The sequence below is a fragment of the Salvelinus alpinus genome, chromosome 15 (genome assembly GCF_045679555.1).
Source record: "Salvelinus alpinus chromosome 15, SLU_Salpinus.1, whole genome shotgun sequence".
In the NCBI taxonomy this organism is placed as follows: Eukaryota; Metazoa; Chordata; class Actinopteri; order Salmoniformes; family Salmonidae; genus Salvelinus; species Salvelinus alpinus.
Window position 1 is genome coordinate 18,290,582 of NC_092100.1, and position 27,771 is coordinate 18,318,352.

General features: G+C 43.9%; 1 protein-coding gene across 2 annotated transcripts in view; it reads left to right on the forward strand.

Moving 5' to 3' along the window:
* Nucleotides 1-27,771, forward strand: part of abca7 (ATP-binding cassette, sub-family A (ABC1), member 7) — a 51,593-nt gene that overhangs the window by 18,439 nt on the left and 5,383 nt on the right. Inside the window, exons 20-40 of one of the 2 annotated variants that reach the window (XM_071342691.1) lie at nucleotides 1,716-1,847; nucleotides 2,793-2,932; nucleotides 3,102-3,239; nucleotides 3,444-3,664; nucleotides 4,049-4,106; nucleotides 4,390-4,592; nucleotides 6,980-7,106; nucleotides 7,237-7,260; nucleotides 7,413-7,558; nucleotides 7,702-7,826; nucleotides 8,252-8,344; nucleotides 8,778-8,970; nucleotides 9,224-9,318; nucleotides 9,427-9,465; nucleotides 9,649-9,754; nucleotides 9,848-9,922; nucleotides 10,029-10,198; nucleotides 10,493-10,670; nucleotides 11,324-11,439; nucleotides 11,731-11,875; nucleotides 12,165-12,288. In XM_071342691.1, coding sequence (XP_071198792.1) covers nucleotides 1,716-1,847; nucleotides 2,793-2,932; nucleotides 3,102-3,239; nucleotides 3,444-3,664; nucleotides 4,049-4,106; nucleotides 4,390-4,592; nucleotides 6,980-7,106; nucleotides 7,237-7,260; nucleotides 7,413-7,558; nucleotides 7,702-7,826; nucleotides 8,252-8,344; nucleotides 8,778-8,970; nucleotides 9,224-9,318; nucleotides 9,427-9,465; nucleotides 9,649-9,754; nucleotides 9,848-9,922; nucleotides 10,029-10,198; nucleotides 10,493-10,670; nucleotides 11,324-11,439; nucleotides 11,731-11,875; nucleotides 12,165-12,288 — 2,648 coding nt within the window. The remainder of the gene's footprint in view (nucleotides 1-1,715; nucleotides 1,848-2,792; nucleotides 2,933-3,101; nucleotides 3,240-3,443; nucleotides 3,665-4,048; nucleotides 4,107-4,389; nucleotides 4,593-6,979; nucleotides 7,107-7,236; nucleotides 7,261-7,412; nucleotides 7,559-7,701; nucleotides 7,827-8,251; nucleotides 8,345-8,777; nucleotides 8,971-9,223; nucleotides 9,319-9,426; nucleotides 9,466-9,648; nucleotides 9,755-9,847; nucleotides 9,923-10,028; nucleotides 10,199-10,492; nucleotides 10,671-11,323; nucleotides 11,440-11,730; nucleotides 11,876-12,164; nucleotides 12,289-27,771) is intronic. The other variant, XM_071342692.1, reaches the window with a different exon arrangement.

The window sequence follows — 27,771 nt, forward strand, 5'->3', positions numbered from 1 at the left end:
TGCTCCATTTCTAACCGGGCCAGCCTCACCTTCAGCCTAGCGGTCCCGTCTGAACGACCTGAAGCAGAAGATAAAGGATCATATCGAGGCAATGCAAAGGGGGTACGAGCAACCCCTTCCTCCGCCCTGTCCTCCGACTTGGCATCGGAAGGTCTACCCATCTCCTCTCCTTGCAATGAGAGAATTCTTTCGCTCACTAATCCATCCCTGACTAGCACCAAAAGCTCAGCCTTTAGGGCTTTCTCAGGGATAATGAATCCATAATGGTCAGCTATAGCTAAAAGGTCTACTTTACGAAACCTCAACAAACAATCAGTAGAGGACGCTTCAATGAACTTGGAGATGGCAGAGGCAGCCATCTTGTACACAACAATCTACTGAACACACAAACTAAACAAGTCATCCAAACTCACAACCTACCATCACACCTCAATCACTAACCACAGAGAGCTCAGTGCAGCAGGGTCCGGTGGGTTTAATGGAATCCCGGATGAGCCCCCATTATGTTACGCACGCCTCTATAAAGAGGGAACGCAACTCCCTGCTGCAACTCAACTCTCCGTGAAGCGAAAGAGGTATGAACTGTAGGTGGGAGAAAGGACGACAAAGGCAGAATTGACCGTTTACTAGGATTTATTTCCTTTACACGGTAATATGGGGAAAAGGGGCTGGACGGAACCAAAGGAAAGAAAGTAAATATCAAAGCTCCCCCTCTCCTATCTAACCTGCCTACCCACTTAACTTACCTAACTTAGCACCACCTGGTGCCCTAACCAAAATACAGGGGGTGGTCCGCCCAGGTCTTACCTAGTGTGCCTAGACAGTAAATATACTACGGGTATATGTATGCCCGCGGGCCTCTTGCCTAAGCACTCCCAAAGTGCCTTCTCCTTCCCCCCTGGGAACAAATGAAACAGAATAATTATTAACAATTTCACAAACACTTTACAACAAAACTGAGTAAACTAACTCAGTTCACTAAAGATGCTCTGAACAAGCAACAAACACAGAACATTGCAAAGCTGCTACCAACAACAACTAACACAGTGCATACTCACGACCAACATGCTATAACCCCTCAGCCATAAACCTCTCTCTCAGCAATGATCTATATAACATTCACTCTCTCTCTCTAATCCTCTTTCTTCTAATGATCTCTCCAAAATATTCAATCTCCCCATCCTGAACTGAACACTGGCTTTTCTAGCTTCAGGTGGCAATGGTGATTAGAAACAGCTGTATCTTGACGAGGGGGCGGGGTCAGCTCTCCAATTAGCCATTGAGTCGACCAATCAGCTGGTTGGGGAGTTCAGGAATTTCTCCTGAAACACACACTCAAATACAAACCACAACACAGAAACTGGGGAACATAACACTTATGAATGTTCTATGAACCTCTAATTTAGGGTTATCATGCTAAAATACACAGTTCATTTCCATTGACAGGTCTAATCTAGGGCCCTTGTACTTGTGGTGCTTATGTAGGTGTTATGAGTTGCTTATGAATGTGCTTTGAAGCTCTAATGTAGGGTTCTAACTTATAATCGGTGATGTAGTAGTTAAAGAACAAATGGGTAAACTCTGCCGTTCGTGGTGAGTAAAGTAATTTCTATACTTTCGATGCATTTCTCAGCAAAAGGTGGGTAAGTTTTATTTACATGCTTTTACCCTCCACTGGTTATAATGCATAATACGCAGTTCATTTCCATTGACAGGTCTATCCTGACGGGTCTGTTTCCCCCCACGGCTGGGACTGTGTACATTAAGGGCATGGACATCCGCACTGACATGGACATCATCAGGAAGACCCTGGGAGTGTGTCCTCAGCACAATGTCCTTTTTGACATGTAAGCCCCTGCTGCAGGTAGCCTAGTGGTTAGAGCGTTGGGTCAGTAACCGAAAGGTTGCTGGATCGAATCCCCGAGCTGACAAGTTAAAAATCTGTCGTTCTGCCCCTGAGCAAGGCAGTTAACCCACTGTTCCCCGGGCGCTGAAGACGTGGATGTCGATTAAGGCAGCCCCCCGCACCTCTCTGATTCAGAGGGGTTGGGTTAAATGTGGAAGACACATTTCAGTTGAAGGCATTCAGTTGTACAACTGACTAGTTATCCCCCTTTCCCTAATATTTCTACTCTATATCTCTTGAATACATGTCATTAAGTAATTTATCCTATTTCATTATATTGTAGTGCATACCATGTTGACTCCATTTATCTGTGGTGCTTGTTTTCTATCTTCCGACATAAATGAATTCCTTGGTAATGTTAAAGCTGCAATATTTAACTTTTTGGACATGTTGAGTAATGTGAGTTTATATATCTGTCCTTCTCATTGAAAGAAAGTCTAAGAATCAGTAGATCTGTTCTATGTGTGCTATTTCTATGCTTCCCGTTCTTAAGTTTCGTTTTTGCGTCTTTTGCGTTTAGTTTTGTACACCAGCTGAAAATACAATATTTTGGGATATTGAAAATATATTTCACAGCGGTTTAGATGGTCCAGTTATTATTGTTTTGTCACATAAATTGAAATTAGGGCGGACTATTCTAATTTTAGAAATCAGGAAATCAGATATTTGGAAATCAGGCAATTTCTGCATATTGCACCTTTATATAACTGATATAACAATGACAAAGATGAATAATCACTAGAGGGAATCAAGATAACGAAAGGCCCCATTCACTTAATCTCTTGCCCCTCAGGCTCCATCTTAAAACATTTACCCACTGTACATGTAAAAGAGTTTGATGTTACTTAATCAGCCCTCTGACTTTAACCTTGTTATTCTTGTATAGTCTGACCGTAGAGGAGCATGTGTGGTTCTATGGTCGTCTGAAGGGCCTATCAGGCGATGAGGTGAGGAAGGAGTTGGACACTCTCCTGGAGGATGTGGGCCTGCTGCACAAACGCCACGAACAGACCAGGAACCTGTCTGGTATGGCTCCCTCCCTCTACTACTCAACATCCATTACAAATATGGCCTTCAGCTGTATACTTTACAATATAATATATCCTTCAACAGCCACTACATATATAATACCATACTCTCTGTCTCTCTGTGTCTGTCTTTCTCGCTCGCCCCCTGTCTCTGCCTCTACTCTCAGGTGGTATGCAGAGGAAGCTGTCGGTGGCCATAGCATTTGTGGGGGGTTCGAAGGTGGTGGTCCTGGATGAGCCCACAGCTGGGGTGGACCCATACTCCCGTCGAGGCATTTGGGACCTGCTGCTCAAGTACCGCAAAGGTTAGCCCTGAACTGTGTCAAGGGTTGCAACATTTTCTGTGAACTTTGCCAAAATTCCCAGGATTTCCAGAAATCCCTGGTCTAACTTGGTGGCGGAGTTTATCATTTCATGTCAATTCAGGTGAAATATAATTAAATTGAATACTATTTAATCTACTAGATCTTTTCACTCTCTTTTTCTCCTTTTCCTTCTCTCTCCATCAGATTGCACCATCATCCTCTCCACCCACTACATGGATGAGGCTGACCTTCTCGGAGACCGCATAGCCATCATCTCCCAGGGGAAGCTGTGCTGCTGCGGCTCCCCCCTCTTCCTCAAGGCCAAGCTGGGGATGGGCTACTACCTCACCGTCGTCAAGAAGGAGGGACTGGATACTCGAACCCCCAGTAGTGCCAGCGCTACCAAACTGCCCCCTGCCACAAAGGTGAGTGAGAGATTGTGTATACCCCTGCAAATGAAATTTTCTCAGGAATACATTGTGCTTATTCACAAAGCGTCTCAGAATAGGATTTCTGATCTAGGAACAGGTCCCCCTGTCCTCATAATTAAGATCTAAAAGACCAAACTAATTCTACATCAGCACTCTAACGCTGAGACACTTTGTGAATATGGGCCCTGAAGACCATTTTACAAGTGCATCTTAATAGTCAAAAGTGTCTCTCCTTGTCTCATTTACTTCAGAGAGGAGATGAGGAGGTTATTGTAGACTATCGCAATAGGGCTATGTATACTGTGGGATTCTAAAGGTTATTACTTTTATCACTCAACTATGACCCCTTTGCTGATTGGCTCTCCCTCTGTATTTCAGGACAGCGACTCCTCCATGAGTGACGACACAGGTCTGGGCAGTGATGTTAGCGGCTCAGGTAGGGTCTCCAACCCAAAGTCACTTAGTGACATCCTGCTAGCTGTGTGTTGACAGCTCGCCATTATTGTAGACACCTGAAAAAACAACCATTTGCTTGGCTGTTCTGTTCGTCCATAGCTAACCCAATGGCGAGCCTCTACCCCCCCTACAGACTGATCTGAGGGGATCAGATCGGTCTACACAAGTATCTAGTGTGGGGTTAGGGCATGTTTCTGGACAGTGAAGTTTCAAACCTCCTCTGATAGTTATTCTTTCTCCCTCCCGCTCCCTCTCCCCTGCAGACCTGGCTGCCCTGTTGACCCTGGCACAGCGTCACATCCCCGGGGCGCGGCTGGTGGAGGACGTGGGGCGTGAGGCGGTCATCAACCTGCCCCAGAAGTCGGCAGAGGACAGCAGTCTGGCCATCTTCCTCACAGAGCTTGACAGGAGGCAGGCTGATCTGGGCATCACCAGCTACGGCCTGTCTGACACCACCCTGGAGGAGGTGAGGAAAAGGAGACACACATACACATATACAGTGCATTCGGAAAGTATTCAGACCCCTTGACTTTTTCCACATTTTGTTACATTACAGCCTTACTCTAAAATTGATTAAATTGTTTTTTTCCCTTATCAATCTACACACAATACCCCATAATGACAAAGCATAGAAATCTTTAAAAATAACTGAAATATCACATTTACATAAGTATTCAGACCCTTTACTCAGTGCTTTGTGGAAGCACCTTTGGCAGTTATTACAGCCTTGAGTCTTCTTGGGTATGATGCTACAAGTTTGGCACACCTATATTTGGGGAGTTTCTCTAATTCTTCTCTGTAGATCCTCTCAAGCTCTGTCAGGTTGGATGGGGAGCGTTGCTGCACTGCTATTTTCAGGTCTCTCCAGAGATGTTAGATCAGGTTCAAGTCCGAGCTCTGGCTGGGCCACTCAAGGACATTCAGAGACTTGTCCCGAAGCCTTTCCTGCGTTGTCTTGGCTGTGTGCTTAGGGTCCTTGTCCTGTTGAAAGGTGAACATTCGCCCCAGTCTGAGGTCCTGAGCGCTCTGGAACAGGTTTTCATCAAGTCGATCCTGACTAGTCTCCCAGTCCCTGCCGCTGAAAAACATTACCACAGCATGATGCTGCCAACGCCATTCGTTCAGGCCAAAGAGTTCAATCTTGTGCCTTTTACTGAGGAGTAGCTTCCGTATGCCATTCTACCATAAAGACCTGATTGGTGGCATACTGCAGAGATGGTTGTCCTTCTGGAAGGTTCTCCCATCTCCACAGAAGAACTCTAGAGCTCTTGTCAGAGTGTCCATTGTGTTCTTGGTCACCTCCCTGACCAAGGCCCTCCTCCCCCGTTTGCTCAAAATTGGCCGGGTGGCTAGCTCTAGGAAGAGTCTTGGTGGTTCAAAACTTCTTCCATTTAAGAATGATGGAGGTCACTGTGTTCTTGGGGACCTTCAATGCTGCAGACTTTTTTTGGCACCTTTCCCAGATCTGTGCCTCGACACAATCCTGTCTTGGAGCTCTATTGACAATTCCTTCGACCTCATGGCTTGTTTTTGCTCTGACATGTACTGTCAACTGTGGGACCTTATATAGACAGGTATGTGGGTCTTTCCAAATCCAATCAATTGATTTTACTACAGGTGGACTCCAATCAAGTTGTAGAAACATCTCAAGGATGATCAATTGAAACAGGATGCACCTGAGCTCAATTTCGAGTCTCATAGTGAAGGGTCTGTATACTTATGTAAATAAGGTATTTCTGTTTTTAATTTGAATACATTTGCAAAAATGTATTGTCTGAAAAATATTATTTAATCCATTTTAGAATAAGGCTGTAACGGAATTAAAAAGTCAATACTTTCCGAATGCACTGTATACACACACGCACACACACACACACACACACACACACACACACACACACACACACACACACACACACACACACACACACACACACACACACACACACACACACACACACTACAAAGGCACAGCTGGGGGGGGGGGGGGGCTGGACCGGAGCCCATGCTGGCCATGAGGTCAGCATTCTTGCTCGTAATGGGCTACACTCTCCCTCTCTCACATACACACACACACACACACACACACACACAGGCATTAGCACACACATAACACACACACATTGGCATACACACAGTCTCTCTCACACACATTTAGGGCTTAAAGAGGCTTTGCGTCAGAAGTTGTTCTAAGCACTATATTACGTAGACACTAGCGTGTAACAGGCCAAAGTTACATGAAGCTCATCCTAAATATAGTCATGACTGCACTAAACTGACCTGTATTTACAAGCCATCCATTGAACCTCTTGTGGACAGTTAAAACTCAGCTTTAACTAGATTAAGCAGGGTTTACCCGGAATAGTATATTTGTGGAGTTACTGTCACGGTAATGTGCTTAGGCTGCCAGCTTACCACGATTACCAGAAAAGATCCCGTTTGATCAATAGATCAATAAGTCAATAGGTTGGCTCCAAGCAGATCCTTTCTCTCCCCAGAGTTTTGCATTTTTGTGTTAGAGTTCTGAGTTCTCTATTAGTTATTATAAACTGTGAGCCCTGAATGATGATTGGTTGACAGCCGTGGTGTATCAGACTGTATACCACGGGTATGACAAAACATTTATTTTTACTGCTCTAATTACATTGGTCACCAGTTTATAATAGCACCTCTGGGTTTGTGGTATATGGCCAAAAAACGTTGCGTCGTTCATAAGAACAGCCCTTAGCCGTAGTATATTGGCCATATACCACACCCCCTCAGGCCTTATTGCTTAATTGATACATGACATTTATCTACTTGATTCCAACACACAAGGCAGAAGATGTTTTAAAATGTCATCTGTTCCTGTAGATCTTTCTGAGAGTGGCTGAGGAGACAGGGGTGGACGTGGACCCAGAGGACAGCCCAGGACAAGCCGACACACCCCATGGGCAGGGTCAAGGACAGGGCTTGTCTGGAGAGCCATCTGAGGATCCAGGTAAACACAAGGGGAAACATAATCACACACACACACACACATAGAAACACGCCTAGAAACACAGTCTTCCTGTGTTGTTATTTAACATGGTCTGTCCTCCTTTCTGACTCTTTCTTTGCACTGCTGCCAGGAAGAAAACGGCTTCGCAAGCAAGGTACCTACAGTAGTGGGCCTTTAACTTCCTTTTTTCAGAAGCTCAGCTCTCTAACCCTAACACTAACTGCAGCAGTTGGAATAAGAGTCGTTTGGCTCAATGAACAATGTGTTTCTTTCTCTCCACCATGCTTGGGCCTTTCCTGCACTCAGAGCCCCAGGAGACAGACCTGCTGAGTGGGGATGGCCATGGCGGTGTCCCTCTGACCGGTTGGGGTTTGACGTGGCAGCAGTTGCGTGCTCTCTTCATCAAGAGGTGGCTGTATGCCCTCCGCAGTCGCAGGGGCTTTTTCGCTCAGGTGCAGACTCATAAACTTGACTTTATTCTCAATCAGTTGACCTTATCAAATAAAAGGTCTGATATGAACTAAAATACAAGCATGTGATGCAATGAAGAGAGACCAATGACAGGCTATTGTGACACCATGTCCTTGTGTTTCAGATCGTGCTGCCTGCTGTGTTTGTGTTGATCGCTCTCCTTTTCAGCCTCATCGTCCCTCCGTTCGGAAAGTACCCCTCGCTCCAGCTACAGCCCTGGATGTACGGGGAACAGTACACCTTCTTCAGGTAAAGACCTACATCTATTGATTTCAAGTACAAATGTAGGATCTTAATATGAGCCAGTTTTCTACAGCAGGAAAATAATCCTGCAGCAACAGGAAATGTGGATTATTATGTGGATTATAATTAATGGACATTTTTGTAGGGGTTAATAAATTTTTCGTAAGGGAAAATCAAGTCCGAAAATGACAAACTACAGAAGCATTTTTAAACCTCAAATATACTACAAGTTTTAGTTCTCCTCCAACAGGGTGATCAGATTAAGATCCTACATCTGTAGTCTTGAATGGCAATTATCAGATTAACATTCTAATAAATGTTTGGACTGGAGCTTCAAGGAGTCAGTTGTTCCCATGTTGCCAGATTCTGCTTTGTCTTCCTTTTTTCCTTTGTTTGTATTGAACCTTATCTGTGTGGTGTCCTCTTTCCAGCAACGATGCCCCTGGGGATCCTGCCATTCAGAATCTGCTGGATGCCCTTCTGGACCGGCCTGGATTTGGAACCAAGTGCATGGAAAACAGCACGTAAGGCCTTCTCCTCGGTTCTCTCCTCTACTAAAGCAACACGTACTGTAGAAACACAACACTGTGTTACCTGGCTAGTCCAGTTGCAACCACAAAGGAAAGCAGACACTTATGTGTTATTTTAAAGTGTAAACCACTATCTTCATTATCGGCATTACCAATTAGGTTTTTTCTGTTGTCTCAATGTTTTCTCAGTTCGTTTGCACGTAAAGGTGTGTTTTTATGAGAAAGAGGGTTCATTCTATTATGGACCTGTCATTCACCAGGTTCCCCACATGACTTGTGACTTAGTGCTATTGACTTTTCCTAAGGACACTGCTAGAGGGACAGTGCATATTAGCATGAACATAAGAGATTTAAGTTGGGCCTATGTTTCCTCGATTGGGTGTCGTGGCGTATTTTGCATGTTCACGCTAGGATGTGTCCCCTGCAGGGATCCTCAGTGTTTGCAGGAGGAGGAAGGCATGTTCATGAGGCCCCAGATTCTCTACTCCACCTGGCAGCTCTTCAACAGGGGCAACTGGACTGCAGACAAGCCATCTCCTGACTGTGAGTGCAGCTCTGAGGAGGTCCGCAGGATGCTACCAGAATGCCCCGAAGGAGCCGGAGGCATCCCCCCTCCACAGGTCAATACCTCATAATAAACACTTTTACTTTATTCTTCTTATAGTTAAACATTGCATTATATATACTGTTACTTTGTTCTCAGTGGTTAAACATTGCATAAATAATGGTACTGTAACTAATCTCCTATGACAGACTTTCATTAAAATATGAGAATTTGTTCTCAATGACTTAGCTACCTGCCTAAATAAATATCCAATACCTAAATGTCCACATACTGTTGTGTGTACTGGAACTTGTTTCTATGTTCCACAGGTCCAGAGATTGACAGGGGATATCCTGCAGAATATGACCGGCCGCAATATCTCGGACTACCTGGTCAAGACTTACCCTCAGATAATGAAGAAAAGGTCTCTTATACCTCTTGATTGTTTTCTTTGTTGGAAAGTATTACTGTGACTAAATCTGTTTTTTTCCACCTTACAAATTAATTTATTCTTACAATCTTACGGTTTCAGCCTAACTTCAGCCACTAAGAAGTGGATCAATGAATTCAGGTAAGTGGAGTGGGATACTTACTCACCATGTAAAATCATAGACATCACTTATCTACAGCCCTAATCTCGGTTAACCCAGAACTAAAATCTTGCATAATTTGGTCAGATGCTGTCCAAGAGAGATTACTAATACATTACAGTCCATCTACTCTGATGTAAATGTGATGTCTGTTTCTGTTATAGATATGGGGGCTTCTCTCTGGGGGGCAGAGGTACTCAGGCTGTCCCACAGGCCTACCAAATGGAGGACTCAGTCATGTCTATACGATCACGTTACAAAGTGGCACAGGTAGGAGTTGAAATCTTTTACACCCTCAACGTCAAGTTTCCTCTTAGTTTCTTTGTTGTCTCTATTTAATGTCTGGTTCTTTCTTTCTCACAGAATAGCTCATTGGATCAGCTCCTGGGTCGCCTACCAGAGTTTCTGGGTGGACTGAATAGTCAGAACAATGTTAAGGTGAGAGGTCAAAGGATGAGTGTGTGTGAGCAACTGTGGGTGTGTGTATGCATGTGCATCTGTGTTTTGTTTCACCGTTACCTAAGCTCTACCTCACCCCTGCTAGGTGTGGTATAACAACAAGGGTTGGCACGCCATGGCATCGTTTGTCAATGTCATGAACAATGGCCTGCTCCGTGCCAGCCTGCCCCCAGGGCCAGAGCGAATGAAGTATGGCATAACCGTCTATAACCACCCTCTCAACCTCACCAAGGAACAGCTCACTGAAATTGCCATGTAAGCTCTCTGTCTCTCTAGTTTCCTATTCAATTCACACCAATAAGTCCCATTGTTGATTAAGCCTAAGCTTAGTGTGTCGGAGCGAATCAAATCCCTCTTTTTGGAATTGCTTGTTGTAAGCACTATTAGACAATAATTGTACTGTACAGAGCAGGTTGAGTACTCTTAGTATGAAAATGTGATAGGTAGGAAAACATGATACCCCACTGGCCTTAAAAGTGACTAATCATTTCTGCCATCAAAATACAGAATAAATTGTGCTTACCATACTCATTGCCTCTCTGTTTTCAGGATGACCACCTCAGTAGATGTTCTGGTGTCCATCTGTGTGATCTTCTCCATGTCCTTTGTGCCGGCCAGCTTTGTGCTGTTTCTCATCGAGGAGAGGGTCAGCAAAGCCAAGCACCTTCAGTTTGTCAGCGGAGTCCGGCCCATTCTCTACTGGCTGGCTAACTTCACCTGGGACATGGTTAGTCTCCCACCATCCTGATAGGCTTAACTGATACCTGTTTTGTTAGCACTAATATTAAAGGTACACTCCAGAGCCTTATTCACTAGTTACCTTGAGTTTTGGCTCAAATATCAACTTTATATCAAATCATATCAAATACAATTTTATTGGTTGTGTACACATTTTGCAGATGTTATCGCAGGTGTAGCGAAATGCTTGTGTTTCTAGCTCCAACAGTGCAGTAATACCTAACAATAGAAAACAATACATGCAAGATAAATAATTTATGAATAATATAACTGATGAAAAAGAGACAAGGGGAATGAAAGTAGGCATGTATTGTCTATGTTTCAGAAGCCTGATAATGTTGACAGTAAAACGTCTCCTTTCAATCCTTGTGTCTCTCTATCAATCAGTGGCATGTACTGTAACTGCAGGGCACAATTTTTTTAAAGTTATCGATCTGGATTTCGCCTATCGGATCAAATTAAATGCATAGAAATAGAATGGCCGAATCATTGACTTGCCTTTGTTCTATTTATTATATTTCTATGCATTTAACCATATCCGATAGGTGAAATCCCTGATAGATAACTTTTGAAAAACTGGACCCAGGGGATAAGTCTCATCTCTATTGAATTGTACTTAACTGGCCTTCTACTTTCTCCCAGCTGAACTATACAGTCCCGGCCACTATGGTGGTCCTGATCTTCATTTGCTTCCAGCAGCAGTCCTATGTGTCTGAAACCAACCTCCCTGCTCTGGTCCTGTTGCTCTTGCTTTATGGGTAAGGGCCATGGACACTGGTGGCTTTGTTATCATTGCACTCATAACTAATGATGTTGTATGTGCACTTTATTACATTCAGTAATAAACAATTATAAAAATTCAGAATTATCTTTTCAAACATCACTACGACAGTATGTTTGCTTGAGTGGTCATATCAATGTTTATTTTATTTCAATAGCTGAGGTCTCCTTTAAAGAATGTTACATAGAGTTGTTCTTAGCAAAGTTCATGGTGCATTACGCAACAAATTCCTTCTTACTGATTAGAATTTATCTATCCTCCATTTCAGCTGGTCTATCACTCCTCTCATGTATCCAGCCTCCTTCCTGTTCAGTGTCCCCAGCACTGCTTATGTTGTCCTCACCTCAATCAACCTCTTCATCGGCATCAACGGCAGCATAGCCACCTTTGTCTTGGAGCTGTTCGTAGATCAGGTGGGTCATGCACTTGACTATGATATTATATCAGGGCTACTGATTAGTCTCAGGGCTCTGCTGATATTTAGATTTACAACCAACACTCGGTCAGCTGAGGCTGTCTGGTTACATGGTACAACAGTGTACTACTTTAAATGTTGTTGTTTTTTCAACTTGCTTGCACCACTACAATTGCAAAATGTTTGCCACTGTTACTGGAAGCAAACATGGCTGCAGATTAACAAATCAGATTTGAATGTTTTTTTACTATGGTATTCAGACATGAACTCGTCTGTCTGCTTTTCAGCACTTGAACGATATCAACAAGATCCTAAAGAAAGTCTTCCTGATCTTCCCCCACTTCTGTCTGGGTCGAGGCCTCATCGACATGGCTAAGAACCAGGCTATGTCGGACGCTTTCCAGAGACTGGGTATAATAATATTTTTTTTTATTGTGACCAACTTTTTATTTAGTTTAGTATTTTTTTCCCAGAGGGAGGGCTTACAGGTACAAAAAAAACAGTCCGCATTCTCCATTTCATCGTAAAATGTTTCCTTGGTGTTAAATAGTCTGTGAACAAACTTAAAATGTATAAATTGGTGGTTCGGATTAAGGGATGCCAAGGAAATATTTTTCCATATTCTGTTCCAGTTACAGGGTTGTTCAGATTCAATTAGATCTGTGGACCATACTTTTTTAATGGCTATCTCATAATATGAGCGTTCCAAAAGTTGTTTATATATTATAGAGATCAGTTCTTTCAGGATAATTTATTTATAAATCACATCATTGGATGGTTCGGTAGTTGGGTTTTCCAAGGGACTCCATAGGCCATCATAGCTGGAAATACCATTTAAAGTTTGGTACGGATAGTCCTCCTACGTCCTTCCCTTTTTCCAAGATTGTTTAACTTGCCATATACAGTGCCTTCGGAAAGTATTCAGACCCCTTGACTTTTTCCACATTTTGATACGGTATCAATCAAATTCATCAGCTGATGTCACAAAGTGCTGTACAGAAACCCAGCCTAAAACCCCAAACAGCAAGCAATGCAGGTGTAGAAGCACGGTGCCTAGGAAAAACTCCTTAGAAAGGCCAGAACCTAGGGAGAAACCTAGAGAGGAACCAGGCTATGAGGGGTGGCCAGTCCTCTTCTGGCTGTGCCGGGTGGAGATTATAACAGAATATGGCCAAGATGTTCATAGATGACCAGCAGGGTGAAATAATAATAATCACAGTGGTTGTCGAGGGTGCAACAGATCAGCACCTCAGGAGTGAATGTCAGTTGGCTTTTCATAGCCAATAATTCAGAGTATCTCTACCGCTCGAAAACAGCAGGTCTGAGACAGGTAGCACGTCCAGTGAACAGGTCAGGGTTCCATAGCCGCAGGCAGAACAGTTGAAACTGGAGCAGCAGCACGGCCAGGTGGACTGGGGACAGCAAGGAGTCATCAGGCCAGGTAGTCCTGAGGCCAGCAGCACGGCACATCCTTATTCTAAAATTGATTAAATAAAAAAATACCCCATAATGACAAAGCGAAAACAGGTTTTAGAAATGTTTGCAAATGTATTACAAATAAAAAACAATGCCTTATTTACAAAAGTATTCAGACCCTTTGCTATGAGTCTCAAACTTAAGCTCAGGTGCATCCTTTTTCCATTGATCATCCTTGAGATGTGTCAACAACTTGATTGGAGTCCACCTGTGGTAAATTCAATTGATCGGACATGATTTGTAAAGGCACACACATGTCTATATAAGGTACCACAGTTGACAGTACATGTCAGAGCAAAAACGAAGCCATGAGATCGAAGGAATTGTCTGTAGCGCTCCGAGACAGCATTCTGTCGAGGCACAGATCTGGGGAAGTCTACCAAAAAATGTCTGCAGCATTGAATGTCCCCAAGAACACAGTGGCCTCCATCATTCTTAAATGGAAGAAGTTTGGAACCACCAAGACTCTTCTTGGAGCTAGTCACCTGGCCAAACTGAGCAATCGGGGGAGAAGGGCCTTGGTTAGGGAGGTGATCAAAAACCTGATGGTCACTCTGACAGAGCTCTAGAGTTCCTCTGTGGAGATGGTAGAACCTTCCAGAATGACAACCATCTCTGCAGCACTCCACCAATCAGGTCTTTATGGTAGAGTGGCCAGACGGAAGCCACTCCTCAGTAAAAGGCACATGCACGCCCGCTTGGAGTTTGCCAAAAGGCACCTAAAGAAGAAGATTCTCTGGTCTGATGAAACCAAGATTGAACTCTTTGCCCAGAATGCCAAATGTCAAGTCTGGAGGAAACCTGGCACCATCATTACAGTGAAGCATGGTGGTGGCAGCATCATGCTATGGGGATGTTTTTCAGCGACAGGGACTGGGAGACTAGTCAGGATCGAGGCAAAGTACAGAGAAATCCTTGATGAAAACCTGCTCAGGACCTCAGACTGGGGCAAAGGTTCACCTTCCAACAGGACAACGACCCTAAGCACACAGCCAAGACAACGCAGGAGTGGCTTCGGGAGAAGTCCTTGAATGGCCCAGCCAGAGCCCGGACTTGAACCCGATCTAACATCTCTTGGAGAGACCTGAAAATAGCTGTGCAGCAACGCTCCCCATCCAACCTGACAGAGCTTGAGGATCTGCAGAGAAGAATCGGAGAAACTCCCCCAAGTATAAAAACCTGTACTAAAAACCTGTTTTGTTTTGTCATTATGGGGTATTGTGTGTAGTTTGATGAGGATTTTTTATTTTATTTTTTATTTTAGAATAAGGCTGTAACCTAACAAAATGTGGAAAAAGTCAAGGTGGCTGAATACTTTCTGAAGGCACTATAAATGTTGAGACCGCACTATGAATTTGATCCAAATAGCTAGAAGGGGGAGCCATGGGAAGCATTGAACAACAGAAATTCAGCCGTGGCAATATATTCATTTTGACAATAGATATTCTGCCGGTTAAAGCAACTGGAATATTATTCTATCTACTGAAGTTGAATTGAATTGAGCGTTCTGTTAAAGTTTTTGGCAATGGTTTTATCTAAATCAAATCAAATAAAATCAAATTTTATTAGTCACATACACATGGTTAGCAGATGTTAATGCGAGTGTAGCGAAATGCTTGTGCTTCTAGTTCCGACAATGCAGTAATAACCAACAAGTAATCTAACCTAACAATTCCACAACTACTACCTTATACACACACAAGTGTAAAGGGATAAAGAATATGTACATAAAGATATATGAATGAGTGGTGGTACAGAACGGCATAGGCAAGATGCAGTAGATGGTATAGAGTACGGTATATACATATGAGATGAGTACTGTAGGGTATGTAAACATAAAGTGGCATAGTTTAAAGTGGCTAGTGGTACATTTTTACATAATTTCCATCAATTCCCATTTTTAAAGTGGCTGGAGTTGAGTCAGTATGTTGGCAGCGGCCGCTAAATGTTAGTGGTGGCTGTTTAACAGTCTGATGGCCTTGAGATAGAAGCTGTTTTTCAGTCTCTCGGTCCCTGCTTTGATGCACCTGTACTGACCTCGCCTTCTGGATGATAGCGGGGTGAACAGGCAGTGGCTTGGGTGGTTGTTGTCCTTGATGATCTTTATGGCCTTCCTGTGACATCGGGTGGTGTAGGTGTCCTGGAGGGCAGGTAGTTTGCCCCCGGTGATGCGTTCTGCAGACCTCACTACCCTCTGGAGAGCCTTACGGTTGTGGGCGGAGCAGTTGCCGTACCAGGCGGTGATACAGCCCGACAGGATGCTCTCGATTGTGCATCTGTAGAAGTTTGTGAGTGCTTTTGGTGACAAGCCGAATTTCTTCAGCCTCCTGAGGTTGAAGAGGCGCTGCTGCGCCTTCTTCACGACGCTGTCTGTGTGGGTGGACCAATTCAGTTTGTCCGTGATGTGTACACCGAGGAACTTAAAACTTTCCACCTTCTCCACTACTGACCCGTCGATGTGGATAGGGGGGTGCTCCCTCTGCTGTTTCCTGAAGTCCACAATCATCTCCTTTGTTTTGTTGACGTTGAGTGTGAGGTTATTTTCCTGACACCACACTCCGAGGGCCCTCACCTACTCCCTGTAGGCCGTCTCGTCGTTGTTGGTAATCAAGCCTACCACTGTAGTGTCATCCGCAAACTTGATGATTGAGTTGGAGGCGTGCATGGCCACGCAGTCGTGGGTGAACAGGGAGTACAGGAGAGGGCTCAGAACGCACCCTTGTGGGGCCCCAGTGTTGAGGATCAGCGGGGTGGAGATGTTGTTACCTACCCTCACCACCTGGGGGCGGCCCGTCAGGAAGTCCAGGACCCAGTTGCACAGGGCGGGGTCGAGACCCAGGGTCTCGAGCTTGATGACGAGTTTGGAGGGTACTATGGTGTTAAATGCTGAGCTGTAATCGATGAACAGCATTCTCACATGGGTATTCCTCTTGTCCAGATGGGTTAGGGCAGTGTGCAGTGTGGTTGCGATTGCGTCGTCTGTGGACCTATTGGGTCGGTAAGCAAATTGGAGTGGGTCTAGGGTGTCCGGTAGGGTGGAGGTGATATGGTCCTTGACTAGTCTCTCAAAGCACTTCATGATGACGGAAGTGAGTGCTACGGGGCGGTAGTCGTTTAGCTCAGTTACCTTAGCTTTCTTGGGAACAGGAACAATGGTGGCCCTCTTGAAGCATGTGGGAACAGCAGACTGGGATAAGGATTGATTGAATATGTCCGTAAACACACCAGCCAGCTGGTCTGCGCATGCTCTGAGGACGCGGCTGGGAATGCCGTCTGGGCCTGCAGCCTTGCGAGGGTTAACACGTTTAAATGTTTTACTCACCTCGGCTGCAGGAACGCGAAGCGAGGCGGCCATCTCGTTTTCGGAAGAAGGAAATACATTACCAGTCAAAAGTTCGGACACAACTACTCATTCAAGGGTTTTTCTATTTTTATTTATATATACTCCTAAATATTTTAAATGGGAAACAATTGGGATTTCATAATTAGAGATGGAGTCCTCCATCGGGGTCTTGAGATTCAGTATGGCTGATTTAGTTAAATTCAGCTTTTTTCAAGTTATAAAATAATCTGTAATCTTCAATGTGTTTGGGAGTGATTGAGATACATTGTCTAGATCAGTGGTTCCCAAACTTTTTATAGTCCTGTACCCCTTAAAGCATTCAACCTCTAGCTGCGTACCCCCTCTAGCACCAGGGTCAGCGCACTCTCAAATGTTGTTTTTTGCCATCATTGTAAGCCTGCTACACACACACTATACGATACATTTATTAAACATAAGAATGAGTGTGAGGTTTTTGTCACAACCCGGCTCGTGGGATGTGACAAAGAGCTCTTATACGACCAGGGCACAAATAATAATATAATAATCAATCCTTTTGCTCTTTATTTAACCATCTTACCTATAAAACCTTATTTGTTCATCAAGAATTGTGAATAACTCCCCACGGGTTAATGAGAAGGGTGTGCTTGAAAGGATGCACATAACTCTGAAATGTTGGGTTGTATTGGAGAGAGTCTCAGTCTTAAATCATTTTCCACACACAATCCTGTGCCTGTATTTAGTTGTCATGCTAGTGAGGGCCGAGAATCCACTCTCACATAGGTACGTGGTTACAAAGGGCATCAGTGTCTTAACAGCGCAATTTGCAAAGCCAGGATACTTTGAGCGCAGCCCAATCTAGAAATTTTGAAGTGGCTTCTGATTAAATTCAATTTTCACAGAACCGCTTGTTGCAATTTCGATGAGGCTCTCTTGTTCAGATATCGGTAAGTGGACTGGAGGCAGGGCATGAAAGGGATAACGAATTCAGTTGTTTGTCATCTGTTTCGGGAAAGTACCTGCGTAAAATACCTGTGTGTTGTCCTTGTTAATACAGACAGAGAAAAGCTCCAACATCTTAATCATAGCCTCAATTTTGACCCGCACATTGAATATAATTGTGGAGAGTCCCTGTAATCCTAGATTCAGATCATTCAGGCGAGAAAAAACATCACCCAGATAGGCCAGTCATGTGAGAAACTCGTCATCATGCAAGCGGTCAGACAAGTGAAATTTATGGTCAGTAAAGAAAACTTTAAGCTCCTCTCTCAATTCAAAAACACGTGTCAATATTTTGCCCCTTGATAACCAGCGTACTTCTGTATGTGTAAAAGCTTTACATGGTCACTGCCCATATCATTGCATAGTGCAGAAAATACACGGGAGTTCAGGGGCCTTGCTTTAACAAAGTTAACTATTTTCACTGTTGTGTCCAAAACGTCTTTCAAGCTGTCAGGCATTCCCTTGGCAGCAAGAGCCACTCGGTGGATCCTGCAGTGTACCCAAGTGGCGTCAGGAGCAACTGCTTGCATGCGTGTTACCACTCCACTATGTCTCCCTGTCATGGCTTTTGCACCATCAGTACAGATACCAACATGAGCAGCAGCAACGTTTGGCTACATACAGACTGTTAGTGGAATTCCCGCGAGAGAGTAACGGTTAATGTGATTGAATGTTAATTATTTGACTAGGCTACCTGTAACGCTCGTCGTTAGGTGGAAGAGAGGAGGACCAAATTGCAGTGTGGTACGTTTCCATATTTATTGGAACACTTGACAAAACGAACAAAACAATAAACGGAAATGAAACTAACGACGCTACAGACCTGAACATGTGAACATACAGACAACGAAGAACGCAGTGAACAGGAACAATCACCCACAAAAAAACAGTGAGGACAGCCTACCTAAATATGGTTCCCAATCAGAGGAAACGTAAAACACCTGCCCCTGATTGAGAACCATATCAGGCTAGTTGACAACCATAAACCAAACATAGAAACACATAACATAGAATGCCCACCCAGCTCACGTCCTGACCAACTAAACAAGACTAAACAAAGGAAATAAGGTCAGGAACGTGACACTACCTGTATTTGACATTGTTATTTCGCTGAACACTAGATGGTTTAATTTTATTTTTGACAGTGAAACGAGGCTAATCGGGTGAGAAAAAAACCTCACCCAAATGTATAGCCCTGTTGAAAAATATAAATGGACTGTTTGAAAATGTGAAGGAAAAACAACGTTTAAAAAATGTAAATATTAAATATATGTGAGGTTTTATATATTATATATATAAAATAATTGTGAATCACATTTTTATCTTGCGTATTCCCGATGGCATTGCGTGTACCCCTGGGGGAATACCTGGTCTAGATATAATAAAATATTGTCTGTTTTTAATGAGAAGTGATCAGTAGATTTGAGGGAAATTGGTGTTATTTCATTCGATTGATGAATTTGCCTGGGCCAGGGGTTCCATGGATAATAAGAGTAGCAAAGGTGAAATTGGATTGCCTTGTCTGCTGCTTCTAGTGATTCTGAACGGAGCAGAGCAGATATTTCCTGGCTGAGGGATTGGCATATCCAGTGCCTTCAGAAAGTATTCACACCCCTTGACTTTATACACATTTTGTTGTTACAGCCTGAATTTAAAATGGATCAAATTCAGATTTTGTGTCATTGGCTTACACACAATACTCCATAATATAATTTTTTTTAAATTACAAGTTAATTAAAAAGGAAAAGCTGAAATGTCTTGAGTCAATAAGTATTCTACCCCTTTGTTATGGCAAGCCTAAATAAGTTCAGGAGTAAAAATGTGCTTAACAAGTTTCATGGACTCACTCTGTTTGCAATAATAGTGTTTAACATGATTTTTTAATTACTACCTTATCTCTGTACCCCACACATTATCTGTAAGGTCCCTCAGGGCAGTGAATTTCAAAAACAGATTCAACCACAAAGACCAGGGAGGTTTTCCAATGACTCACAAAGGACACCAATTTTTTTACTTTATTTAACCAGGCAAGTCAGTTAAGAACAAATTCTTATTTACAATGAAGGCCTAGGAACACAGAACGACAGATTTTTACCTTGTCAGCTCGGGGATTCGATCCAGCAAACTTTCGGTTACTGGCCCAACACTAACCACTAGGCTACCTGCCGCCCCAAAATTGGTAGATGGGTAAACAAAAACAGACATTGAATTTCCCTTTGAGCATGGTCAAGTTATTAGATGAATCCAAGATGGCGTAGCAGTCGGACGTGTGTTTGTCTTGTCCCGTGTAAATAGTCCTCGTATTTTTCGTATACATTTCGTATATATTTTAATTTCACTTTCCATCTAGGAACTGAATATACATTCCTACATTCCGCCTCACCCAATGTGGTACGGACCTGCTATTTTTTATACTTTAGAACCGTAACCCCAATCAGAAGCTAGCCAGATAACTAGCTAGTAGTCAGTTAGCCACTGCTGCGGTCTTTACCCTTAACTCGGACACAGCCAGCTTCAGCTCGGGCCAATACCTGCCAGTCTGCAAGCGCGATATCAACCCAGAGCATATAGGACTGCTTTTTCTCTACCACATCACCGGATTCCTGACGCAAGCTCTGGACAATTACACCGTATCATCACAGCTAGCTAGCTGCAACCGAGTGGCTACTACTGGCTAACACCTCTGTCCCGAAGCAAGCACCAGTTAGCCTTGAGCTAGCCTCGAGCTAGGCCCATCTGCCGGCTAGCCGAAGAGGTCTACCAGCGAATTCTTGGGCTACAATACCTCTTTTGCCAATTGGACTGGACCTTTTTTTGCCGACACAGAGCCCTGCCAATCCATCACAACTGGTCTAAATCAGCTACAAGCTAATTTAGCCATTTTTTGCCGCTGCTAGCAGCTTTTACCTTCTGCACAGACACCAGCCCTGTTATTAGCCTGGATATTACTCACCAATTTACCAGCATCGGACTGTCTCTCGACAACAACGCCGGATTCCTGCCGTAATCCCTGAGCCACTACTTCTGATCCTCACAGCTAGCTTGCAGCTAGCGCAGCTAGCGCCACTGCCACGAAGCTAGCACCAGTTAGCAAACACAATTCTACAATTCACAACCTCTCTTTCGCCATCGCCATCCGGCTTGGATTCTCTGTCGACACGACCACGTCTGAGCAGACCCCCTCCGTCTGAGCAGACCACCCCCCGGGGTACTAACTTTAAACGCCGCGTGCTAGCTTAGTGGAGGCCTCCCTGCTCCATCTACGGCTGCCCCCTGGACACTATGATCACTTGGCTACATAGCTGATACCTGCTTGACTGTCCATTAATTCACGGTACTCCATTCTGTTTATTTGTGTTTTATCTGTCGGCTCTGTGCTTTAACTCAGGATCTGTGTGTAGTTAATCCGACCCTCTCTGCCTAGTCGTCGCCATTTTTACCTGTTGTTGCTGTGTTAGACTAGCACCCTGTTATTGCTGCTGTTATCTTACCTGTTGTTTTAGCTAGCTCTCCCAATCAAGACCTGCAATCACTTTATGCCTTATTGTATGTCTCTCTCAAATATCAATATGCCTTGCATACTGTTGTTCAGGCTAGTTATCATTATCATTGTTTTGGTTTGCAATGGACCCCGTAGTTCCACTCTCCGTACCTCTGATACCTCCTTTGTCCCACCCCCCACACATGCGGTGACCTCACCCATTGAGACCAGCATGTCCAGAGATACAACCTCTCTTATCATCACCCAGTGCCTGGGCTTGCCTCCGCTGTACCCGTGCCCCACCATACCCCTGTCTGCACATTATGCCCAGAATCTATTCTACCACGCCCATAAATCTGCTCCTTTTATTCTTTGTCCCCAACGCTCTAGGCGACCAGTTTTGATAGCCTTTAGCCGCACCCTCATCCTACTACTCCTCTGTTCCTCGGGTGATGTGGAGGTAAACCCAGGCCCTGCATGTCCCCAGTCACCCTCATTTGTTGACTTCTGTGATCGAAAAAGCCTTGGCCTCATGCATGTCAACATCAGAAGCCTCCTCCCTAAGTTTGCCTTACTCACCGCTTTAGCACACTCTGCCAACCCTGATGTCCTTGCCGTGTCCGAATCCTGGCTTAGGAAGGCCACCAAAAATTCTGGGATTTCCATACCCAACTATAACACTTTCCGTCAAGATAGAACTGCCAAAGGGGGAGGAGTTGCAATCTACTGCAGAGATAGCCTGCAAAGTTCTGTCATACTTTCCAGGTCTATGCCCAAACAGTTCGAACTTCTAATTTTAAAAATTAATCTCTCCAGAAATAAGTCTCTCACTGTTGCAGCCTGCTACCGACCCCCCTCAGCTCCCAGCTGTGCCCTGGACACCATCTGTGAATTGATCGCTCCCCATCTAGCTTCAGAGTTTGTTCTGTTAGGTGACCTAAACTGGGATATGCTTAACACCCCGGCAGTCCTACAATCCAAGCTTGATGCCCTCAATCTCACACAAATCATCAAGGAACCCACCAGGTACAACCCTAAATCCGTAAACATGGGCACCCTAATAGACATTATCCTGACCAACCTGCCCTCCAAATACACCTCTGCTGTCTTCAATCAAGATCTCAGCGATCACTGCCTCATTGCCTGTATCCGCCACGGGTCCGCGGTCAAACGACCACCCCTCATCACTGTCAAACGCTCCCTAAAACACTTCTGCGAGCAGGCCTTTCTAATCGACCTGGCCCGGGTACCCTGGAAGGATATTGACCTCATCCCGTCAGTTGAGGATGCCTGGTCATTCTTTAAAAGTTACTTCCTCACCATATTAGACAAGCATGCTCCGTTCAAAAAATGCAGAACCAAGAACAGATATAGCCCTTGGTTCACTCCAGACCTGACTGCCCTCGACCAGCACAAATACATCCTGTGGCGAACTGCAATAGCATCGAAGAGCCCCCGCGATATGCAACTGTTCAGGGAAGTCAGGAACCAATACACGCAGTCAGTCAGGAAAGCAAAGGCCAGCTTTTTCAAGCAGAAATTTGCATCCTGTAGCTCTAACTCCAAAAAGTTCTGGGATACTGTAAAGTCCATGGAAAACAAGAGCACCTCCTCCCAGCTGCCCACTGCACTGAGGCTAGGTAACACGGTCACCACTGATAAGTCCGTGATAATCGAAAACTTCAACAAACATTTCTCAATGGCTGGCCATGCCTTCCTCCTGGCGACTCCAACCTTGGCCAACAGCCCCGCCCCCCCCGCTGCTACTCGCCCAAGCCTCCCCAGCTTCTCCTTTACCCATATCCAGATAGCAGATGTTCTGAAAGAGCTGGAAAACCTGGACCCATACAAATCAGCTGGGCTTGACAATCTGGACCCCCTATTTCTGAAACTGTCCGCCGCCATTGTCGCACCCCCTATTACCAGCCTGTTCAACCTCTCCTTCGTATCATCTGAGATCCCCAAGGATTGGAAAGCTGCCTCGGTCATCCCCCTCTTCAAAGGGGGAGACACCCTGGACCCAAACTGTTACAGACCTATATCCATCCTGCCCTGCCTATCTAAGGTCTTCGAAAGCCAAGTCAACAAACAGATCACTGACCATCTCGAATCCCACCGTACCTTCTCCGCTGTGCAATCCGGTTTCCGAGCCGGTCACGGGTGCACCTCAGCCACGCTCAAGGTACTAAACGATATCATAACCGCCATCGATAAAAGACATTACTGTGCAGCCGTCTTCATCGACCTGGTCAAGGCTTTCGACTCTGTCAATCACCATATTCTTATCGGCAGACTCAGTAGCCTCGGTTTTTCTAATGACTGCCTTGCCTGGTTCACCAACTACTTTGCAGACAGAGTTCAGTGTGTCAAATCGGAGGGCATGTTGTCCGGTCCTCTGGCAGTCTCTATGGGGGTACCACAGGGTTCAATTCTCGGGCCGACTCTTTTCTCTGTATACATCAATGATGTTGCTCTTGCTGCGGGCGATTCCCTGATCCACCTCTACGCAGACGACACCATTCTATATACTTCCGGCCCTTCCTTGGACACTGTGCTATCTAACCTCCAAACGAGCTTCAATGCCATACAACACTCCTTCCGTGGCCTCCAACTGCTCTTAAACGCTAGTAAAACCAAATGCATGCTTTTCAACCGTTCGCTGCCTGCACCCGCACGCCCGACTAGCATCACCACCCTGGACGGTTCCGACCTAGAATATGTGGACATCTATAAGTACCTAGGTGTCTGGCTAGACTGCAAACTCTCCTTCCAGACTCATATCAAACATCTCCAATCCAAAATCAAATCAAGAATCGGCTTTCTATTCCGCAACAAAGCCTCCTTCACTCACGCCGCCAAACTTACCCTAGTAAAACTGACTATCCTACCGATCCTCGACTTCGGCGATGTCATCTACAAAATAGCTTCCAATACTCTACTCAGCAAACTGGATGCAGTTTATCACAGTGCCATTCGTTTTGTTACTAAAGCACCTTATACGACCCACCACTGCGACCTGTATGCCCTAGTCGGCTGGCCCTCGCTACATGTTCGTCGTCAGACCCACTGGCTCCAGGTCATCTACAAGGCTATGCTAGGTAAAGTGCCGCCTTATCTCAGTTCACTGGTCACGATGGCTACACCCACCCGCAACACGCGCTCCAGCAGGTGTATCTCACTGATCATCCCTGTGGTCCCGTGTGGCTCAGTTGGTAGAGCATGGCGCTTGCAACGCCAGGGTTGTGGGTTCAATTCCCACGGGGGGACCAGGGTTCAATTCCCACGGGGGCACCAGGATGAATATGTATGAACTTTCCAATTTGTAAGTCGCTCTGGATAAGAGCGTCTGCTAAATGACTTAAATGTACTTAAAAATCCCTAAAGCCAAAACCTCATTTGGACGCCTTTCCTTCCAGTTCTCTGCTGCCTGCGACTGGAACGAATTGCAAAAATCTCTGAAGTTGGAGACTTTTATCTCCCTCAACAACTTTAAAAATCTGCTATCGGAGCAGCTAACCGATCGCTGCAGCTGTACATAGTCCATCTGTAAACTACCCACCCAATTTACCTACCTCACCCCCCATACTGCTTTTATTTATTTACTTTTCTGCTCTTTTGCACACCAGTATCTCTTCTTGCACATGATCATCTGATGATTTATCACTCCAGTGTTAATCTGCTAAATTGTAATTATTCGATTTATTGCCTACCTCATGCCTTTTGCACACATTGTATATAGATTCTCTTTTTTTTCTACCATGTTATTGACTTGTTTATTGTTTACTCCATGTGTAACTCTGTGTTGTCTGTTCACACTGCTATGCTTTATCTTGGCCAGGTCGCAGTTGCAAATGAGAACTTGTTCTCAACTAGCCTACCTGGTTAAATAAAGGTGAAATAAATAAAATAAAAATTAATTACACTTTGGATGGTGTACCAATACACCCAGTCCCTAACTCAGTGTCACCCAGGTGTCATTCCTAACTCAGTTAACCTTTACCGAACCTCAACCCCGTATCCGGGATCACCCCCCACCCCCCACACACTGATTAGCATAGATAGCATAGCTTCAGAAGTAGATAGTAGCATCTAAATATCATTAAATCACAAGTCCAAGACACCAGATGAAAGATACAGATCTTGTGAATAAAGCCACCATTTCAGATTTTTAAAATGTTTTACAGGGAAGACAAAATATGTAAATCTATTAGCTAAACACGTTAGCAAAATACACCACTATTCTAACTCCATCAGTTTCTTACTCCTTCAGGTGCTATCACCAATTCGGCTCAACTAAGATATTGATATCCACTAACCAAGAAAAAACCTCTTCAGATGACAGTCTGATAACATATTCATGGTATAGGATAGTTTTTGTTAGAAAAAAGTGCATATTTCAGGTAGAAATCACAGTTTACAATTGCACCGACCATCGCAAATCGACTAGAATTACTAGATAGAGCAACGTGTATGACCAATTTACTCATCATAAAACATTTCATAAGAATAGACAAAGCATAGCAATGGAAAGACCCAGATCTTGTGATTCCAGACAATATTTCAGATTTTCTAAGCGTTTTACAGCGAAAACACAATAAATCGATAAGTTAGCATACTACATGTGAAAACGTTACCAGAGCATCGATTCCAGCCAAAGAGCGCTATAACGTAATCACCGCCAAAAGATATAAATTTTTTCACTAACCTTCTCAGAATTCTTCCGATGACACTCCTGTAACATCATTTTACAACATACATATACAGTTTGTTCGAAAAGGTGCATATTTAGCCATACAAAACCGTGGTTACACAATAAAAATACTAGGAAATCAAGCCTCAATATGTCTGACGTCATCTATCAGAGTGATCTAGTTTAATTAAAAGCTAATCATATACTTGACTAAAAAATACAGGGTTGACAGGAATCGAAAGACAAATTAGTTCTTAATGCAACCGCTGATTTACATTTTTAAAATTATCCTTACTTTTCAATACAGGGTTGGCCAAGTGAAGCTATACCAAACAAAATGGCGATGTATGCGTTTAAAATATTTCGACAGAAACACGGTTTATCATATTAAATATTGCTTACTTTGAGCTGATCTTCCATCATATTCTTGGGCAATGTATCCTTTCTATGTTATAAACGTCTTTTGGTCGATAGATGTCCTCTGTCCTTCGAAATGTCCACTAACAACGACCGAGACCGCGAAACGTTCCCAAAGCTAGAAAGTGCACGACAAATAAATTCCTCAGAATCGCACTAAACGGATATAAATTGCTATAAAACGGTTAAAATTAACCACATTATGATGTTTTTAACAACTATAACGACTGAAAACATGACCGGAGAAATATAGCTGGTTAGAAAACGATTTGGAACGAGGCAGGTCCGATGGCCTTCACGCTTGAGGCGCACGTTGAGAAAGGGCGGTCTCTGTACATTTTGGTCATTTATAATGGCTGTGAACGTCCCATCGATTTCATTGAAAACGTGATGACGTACAGACACCCAGAGGAAGACGTAGGCAGTGTCGGTTTCTTCATAGCATTCACTGTGGCCTTATAAACAGACCCCAGATCAGAGGTAAAAATTTCTGAAATCTGAACCCTGTCATGAAAAGTGCTGTAAAAATTGTTCTGTACCACTCAGAGACAAAATTTCAACTCCTATAGAAACTATAGACTGTTTTCTATCCAATAATAACAATAATATGCATATTGTACGATCAAGAATTTAGCACGAGGCAGTTTAATTTGGAGACCCAAATATGCTAATGCGGAACAGCACCCCCTATAGTTGCAAGAAGTTAAAGGAGAGGACGGAAACCTCTCAGGGATTTTACCTTGAGACTAATGGTGACTTTAAAACCCCATAGAGTCGATTTTGCGGCTCCGTTGAAATCTAATTAGCATAATAATAAAAAATCCCTATAAAAAATAGATATTTGTTTTTTTTGCATTGGATACATCTCAATCCACCGCATCCACTGATGTTGCACTTCCGTATCTGCAGTGAAAGGTGACAGGGCTTGAGCAGTGTTTGTCAGACCATGAGACATCCCGAAAATCGGTATTCTCACAAAATCGCCTGTAGCGTCCGAACGGTTTGGCCTACAAACTACTGTGACCCCTCTATGGAACGATGAGACTCTCACAAACTCGATGGTGTTCTCCATTTTGCTCTACAAGAAGCGTCTTGGGACTCGTCTGAAGTCAGTACAGTCAATCTGCAGCGTTTGAACACTTTGGGCTATACACTAAAGCTGTCATCAAGGCAAAGGGTGGCTCCTTTGAAGAATCTCAAATGTAAAATATATTTTCATTTGTTTAACACTTTTTTGGTTACTACATGATTCCATATGTGTTATTTCATAGTTTTGATGTCTTCACTATTATTCTACAATGTAGAAAATAGTACAAATAAAGAAAATCCCTGGTATGAGTAGGTACCTTTTGATAGGTACTGTATATAGGGATAGTGCCAGAAATAAGGGGTAAAATAAAAACATGTTTCCTGATCTTACTAACATCTCTCAGATATAAAACCGACACTTCAGAACAAACTTCCTTTAGATATTTGGGGAGGAGTATCTATCGTTCATTGTAGTGA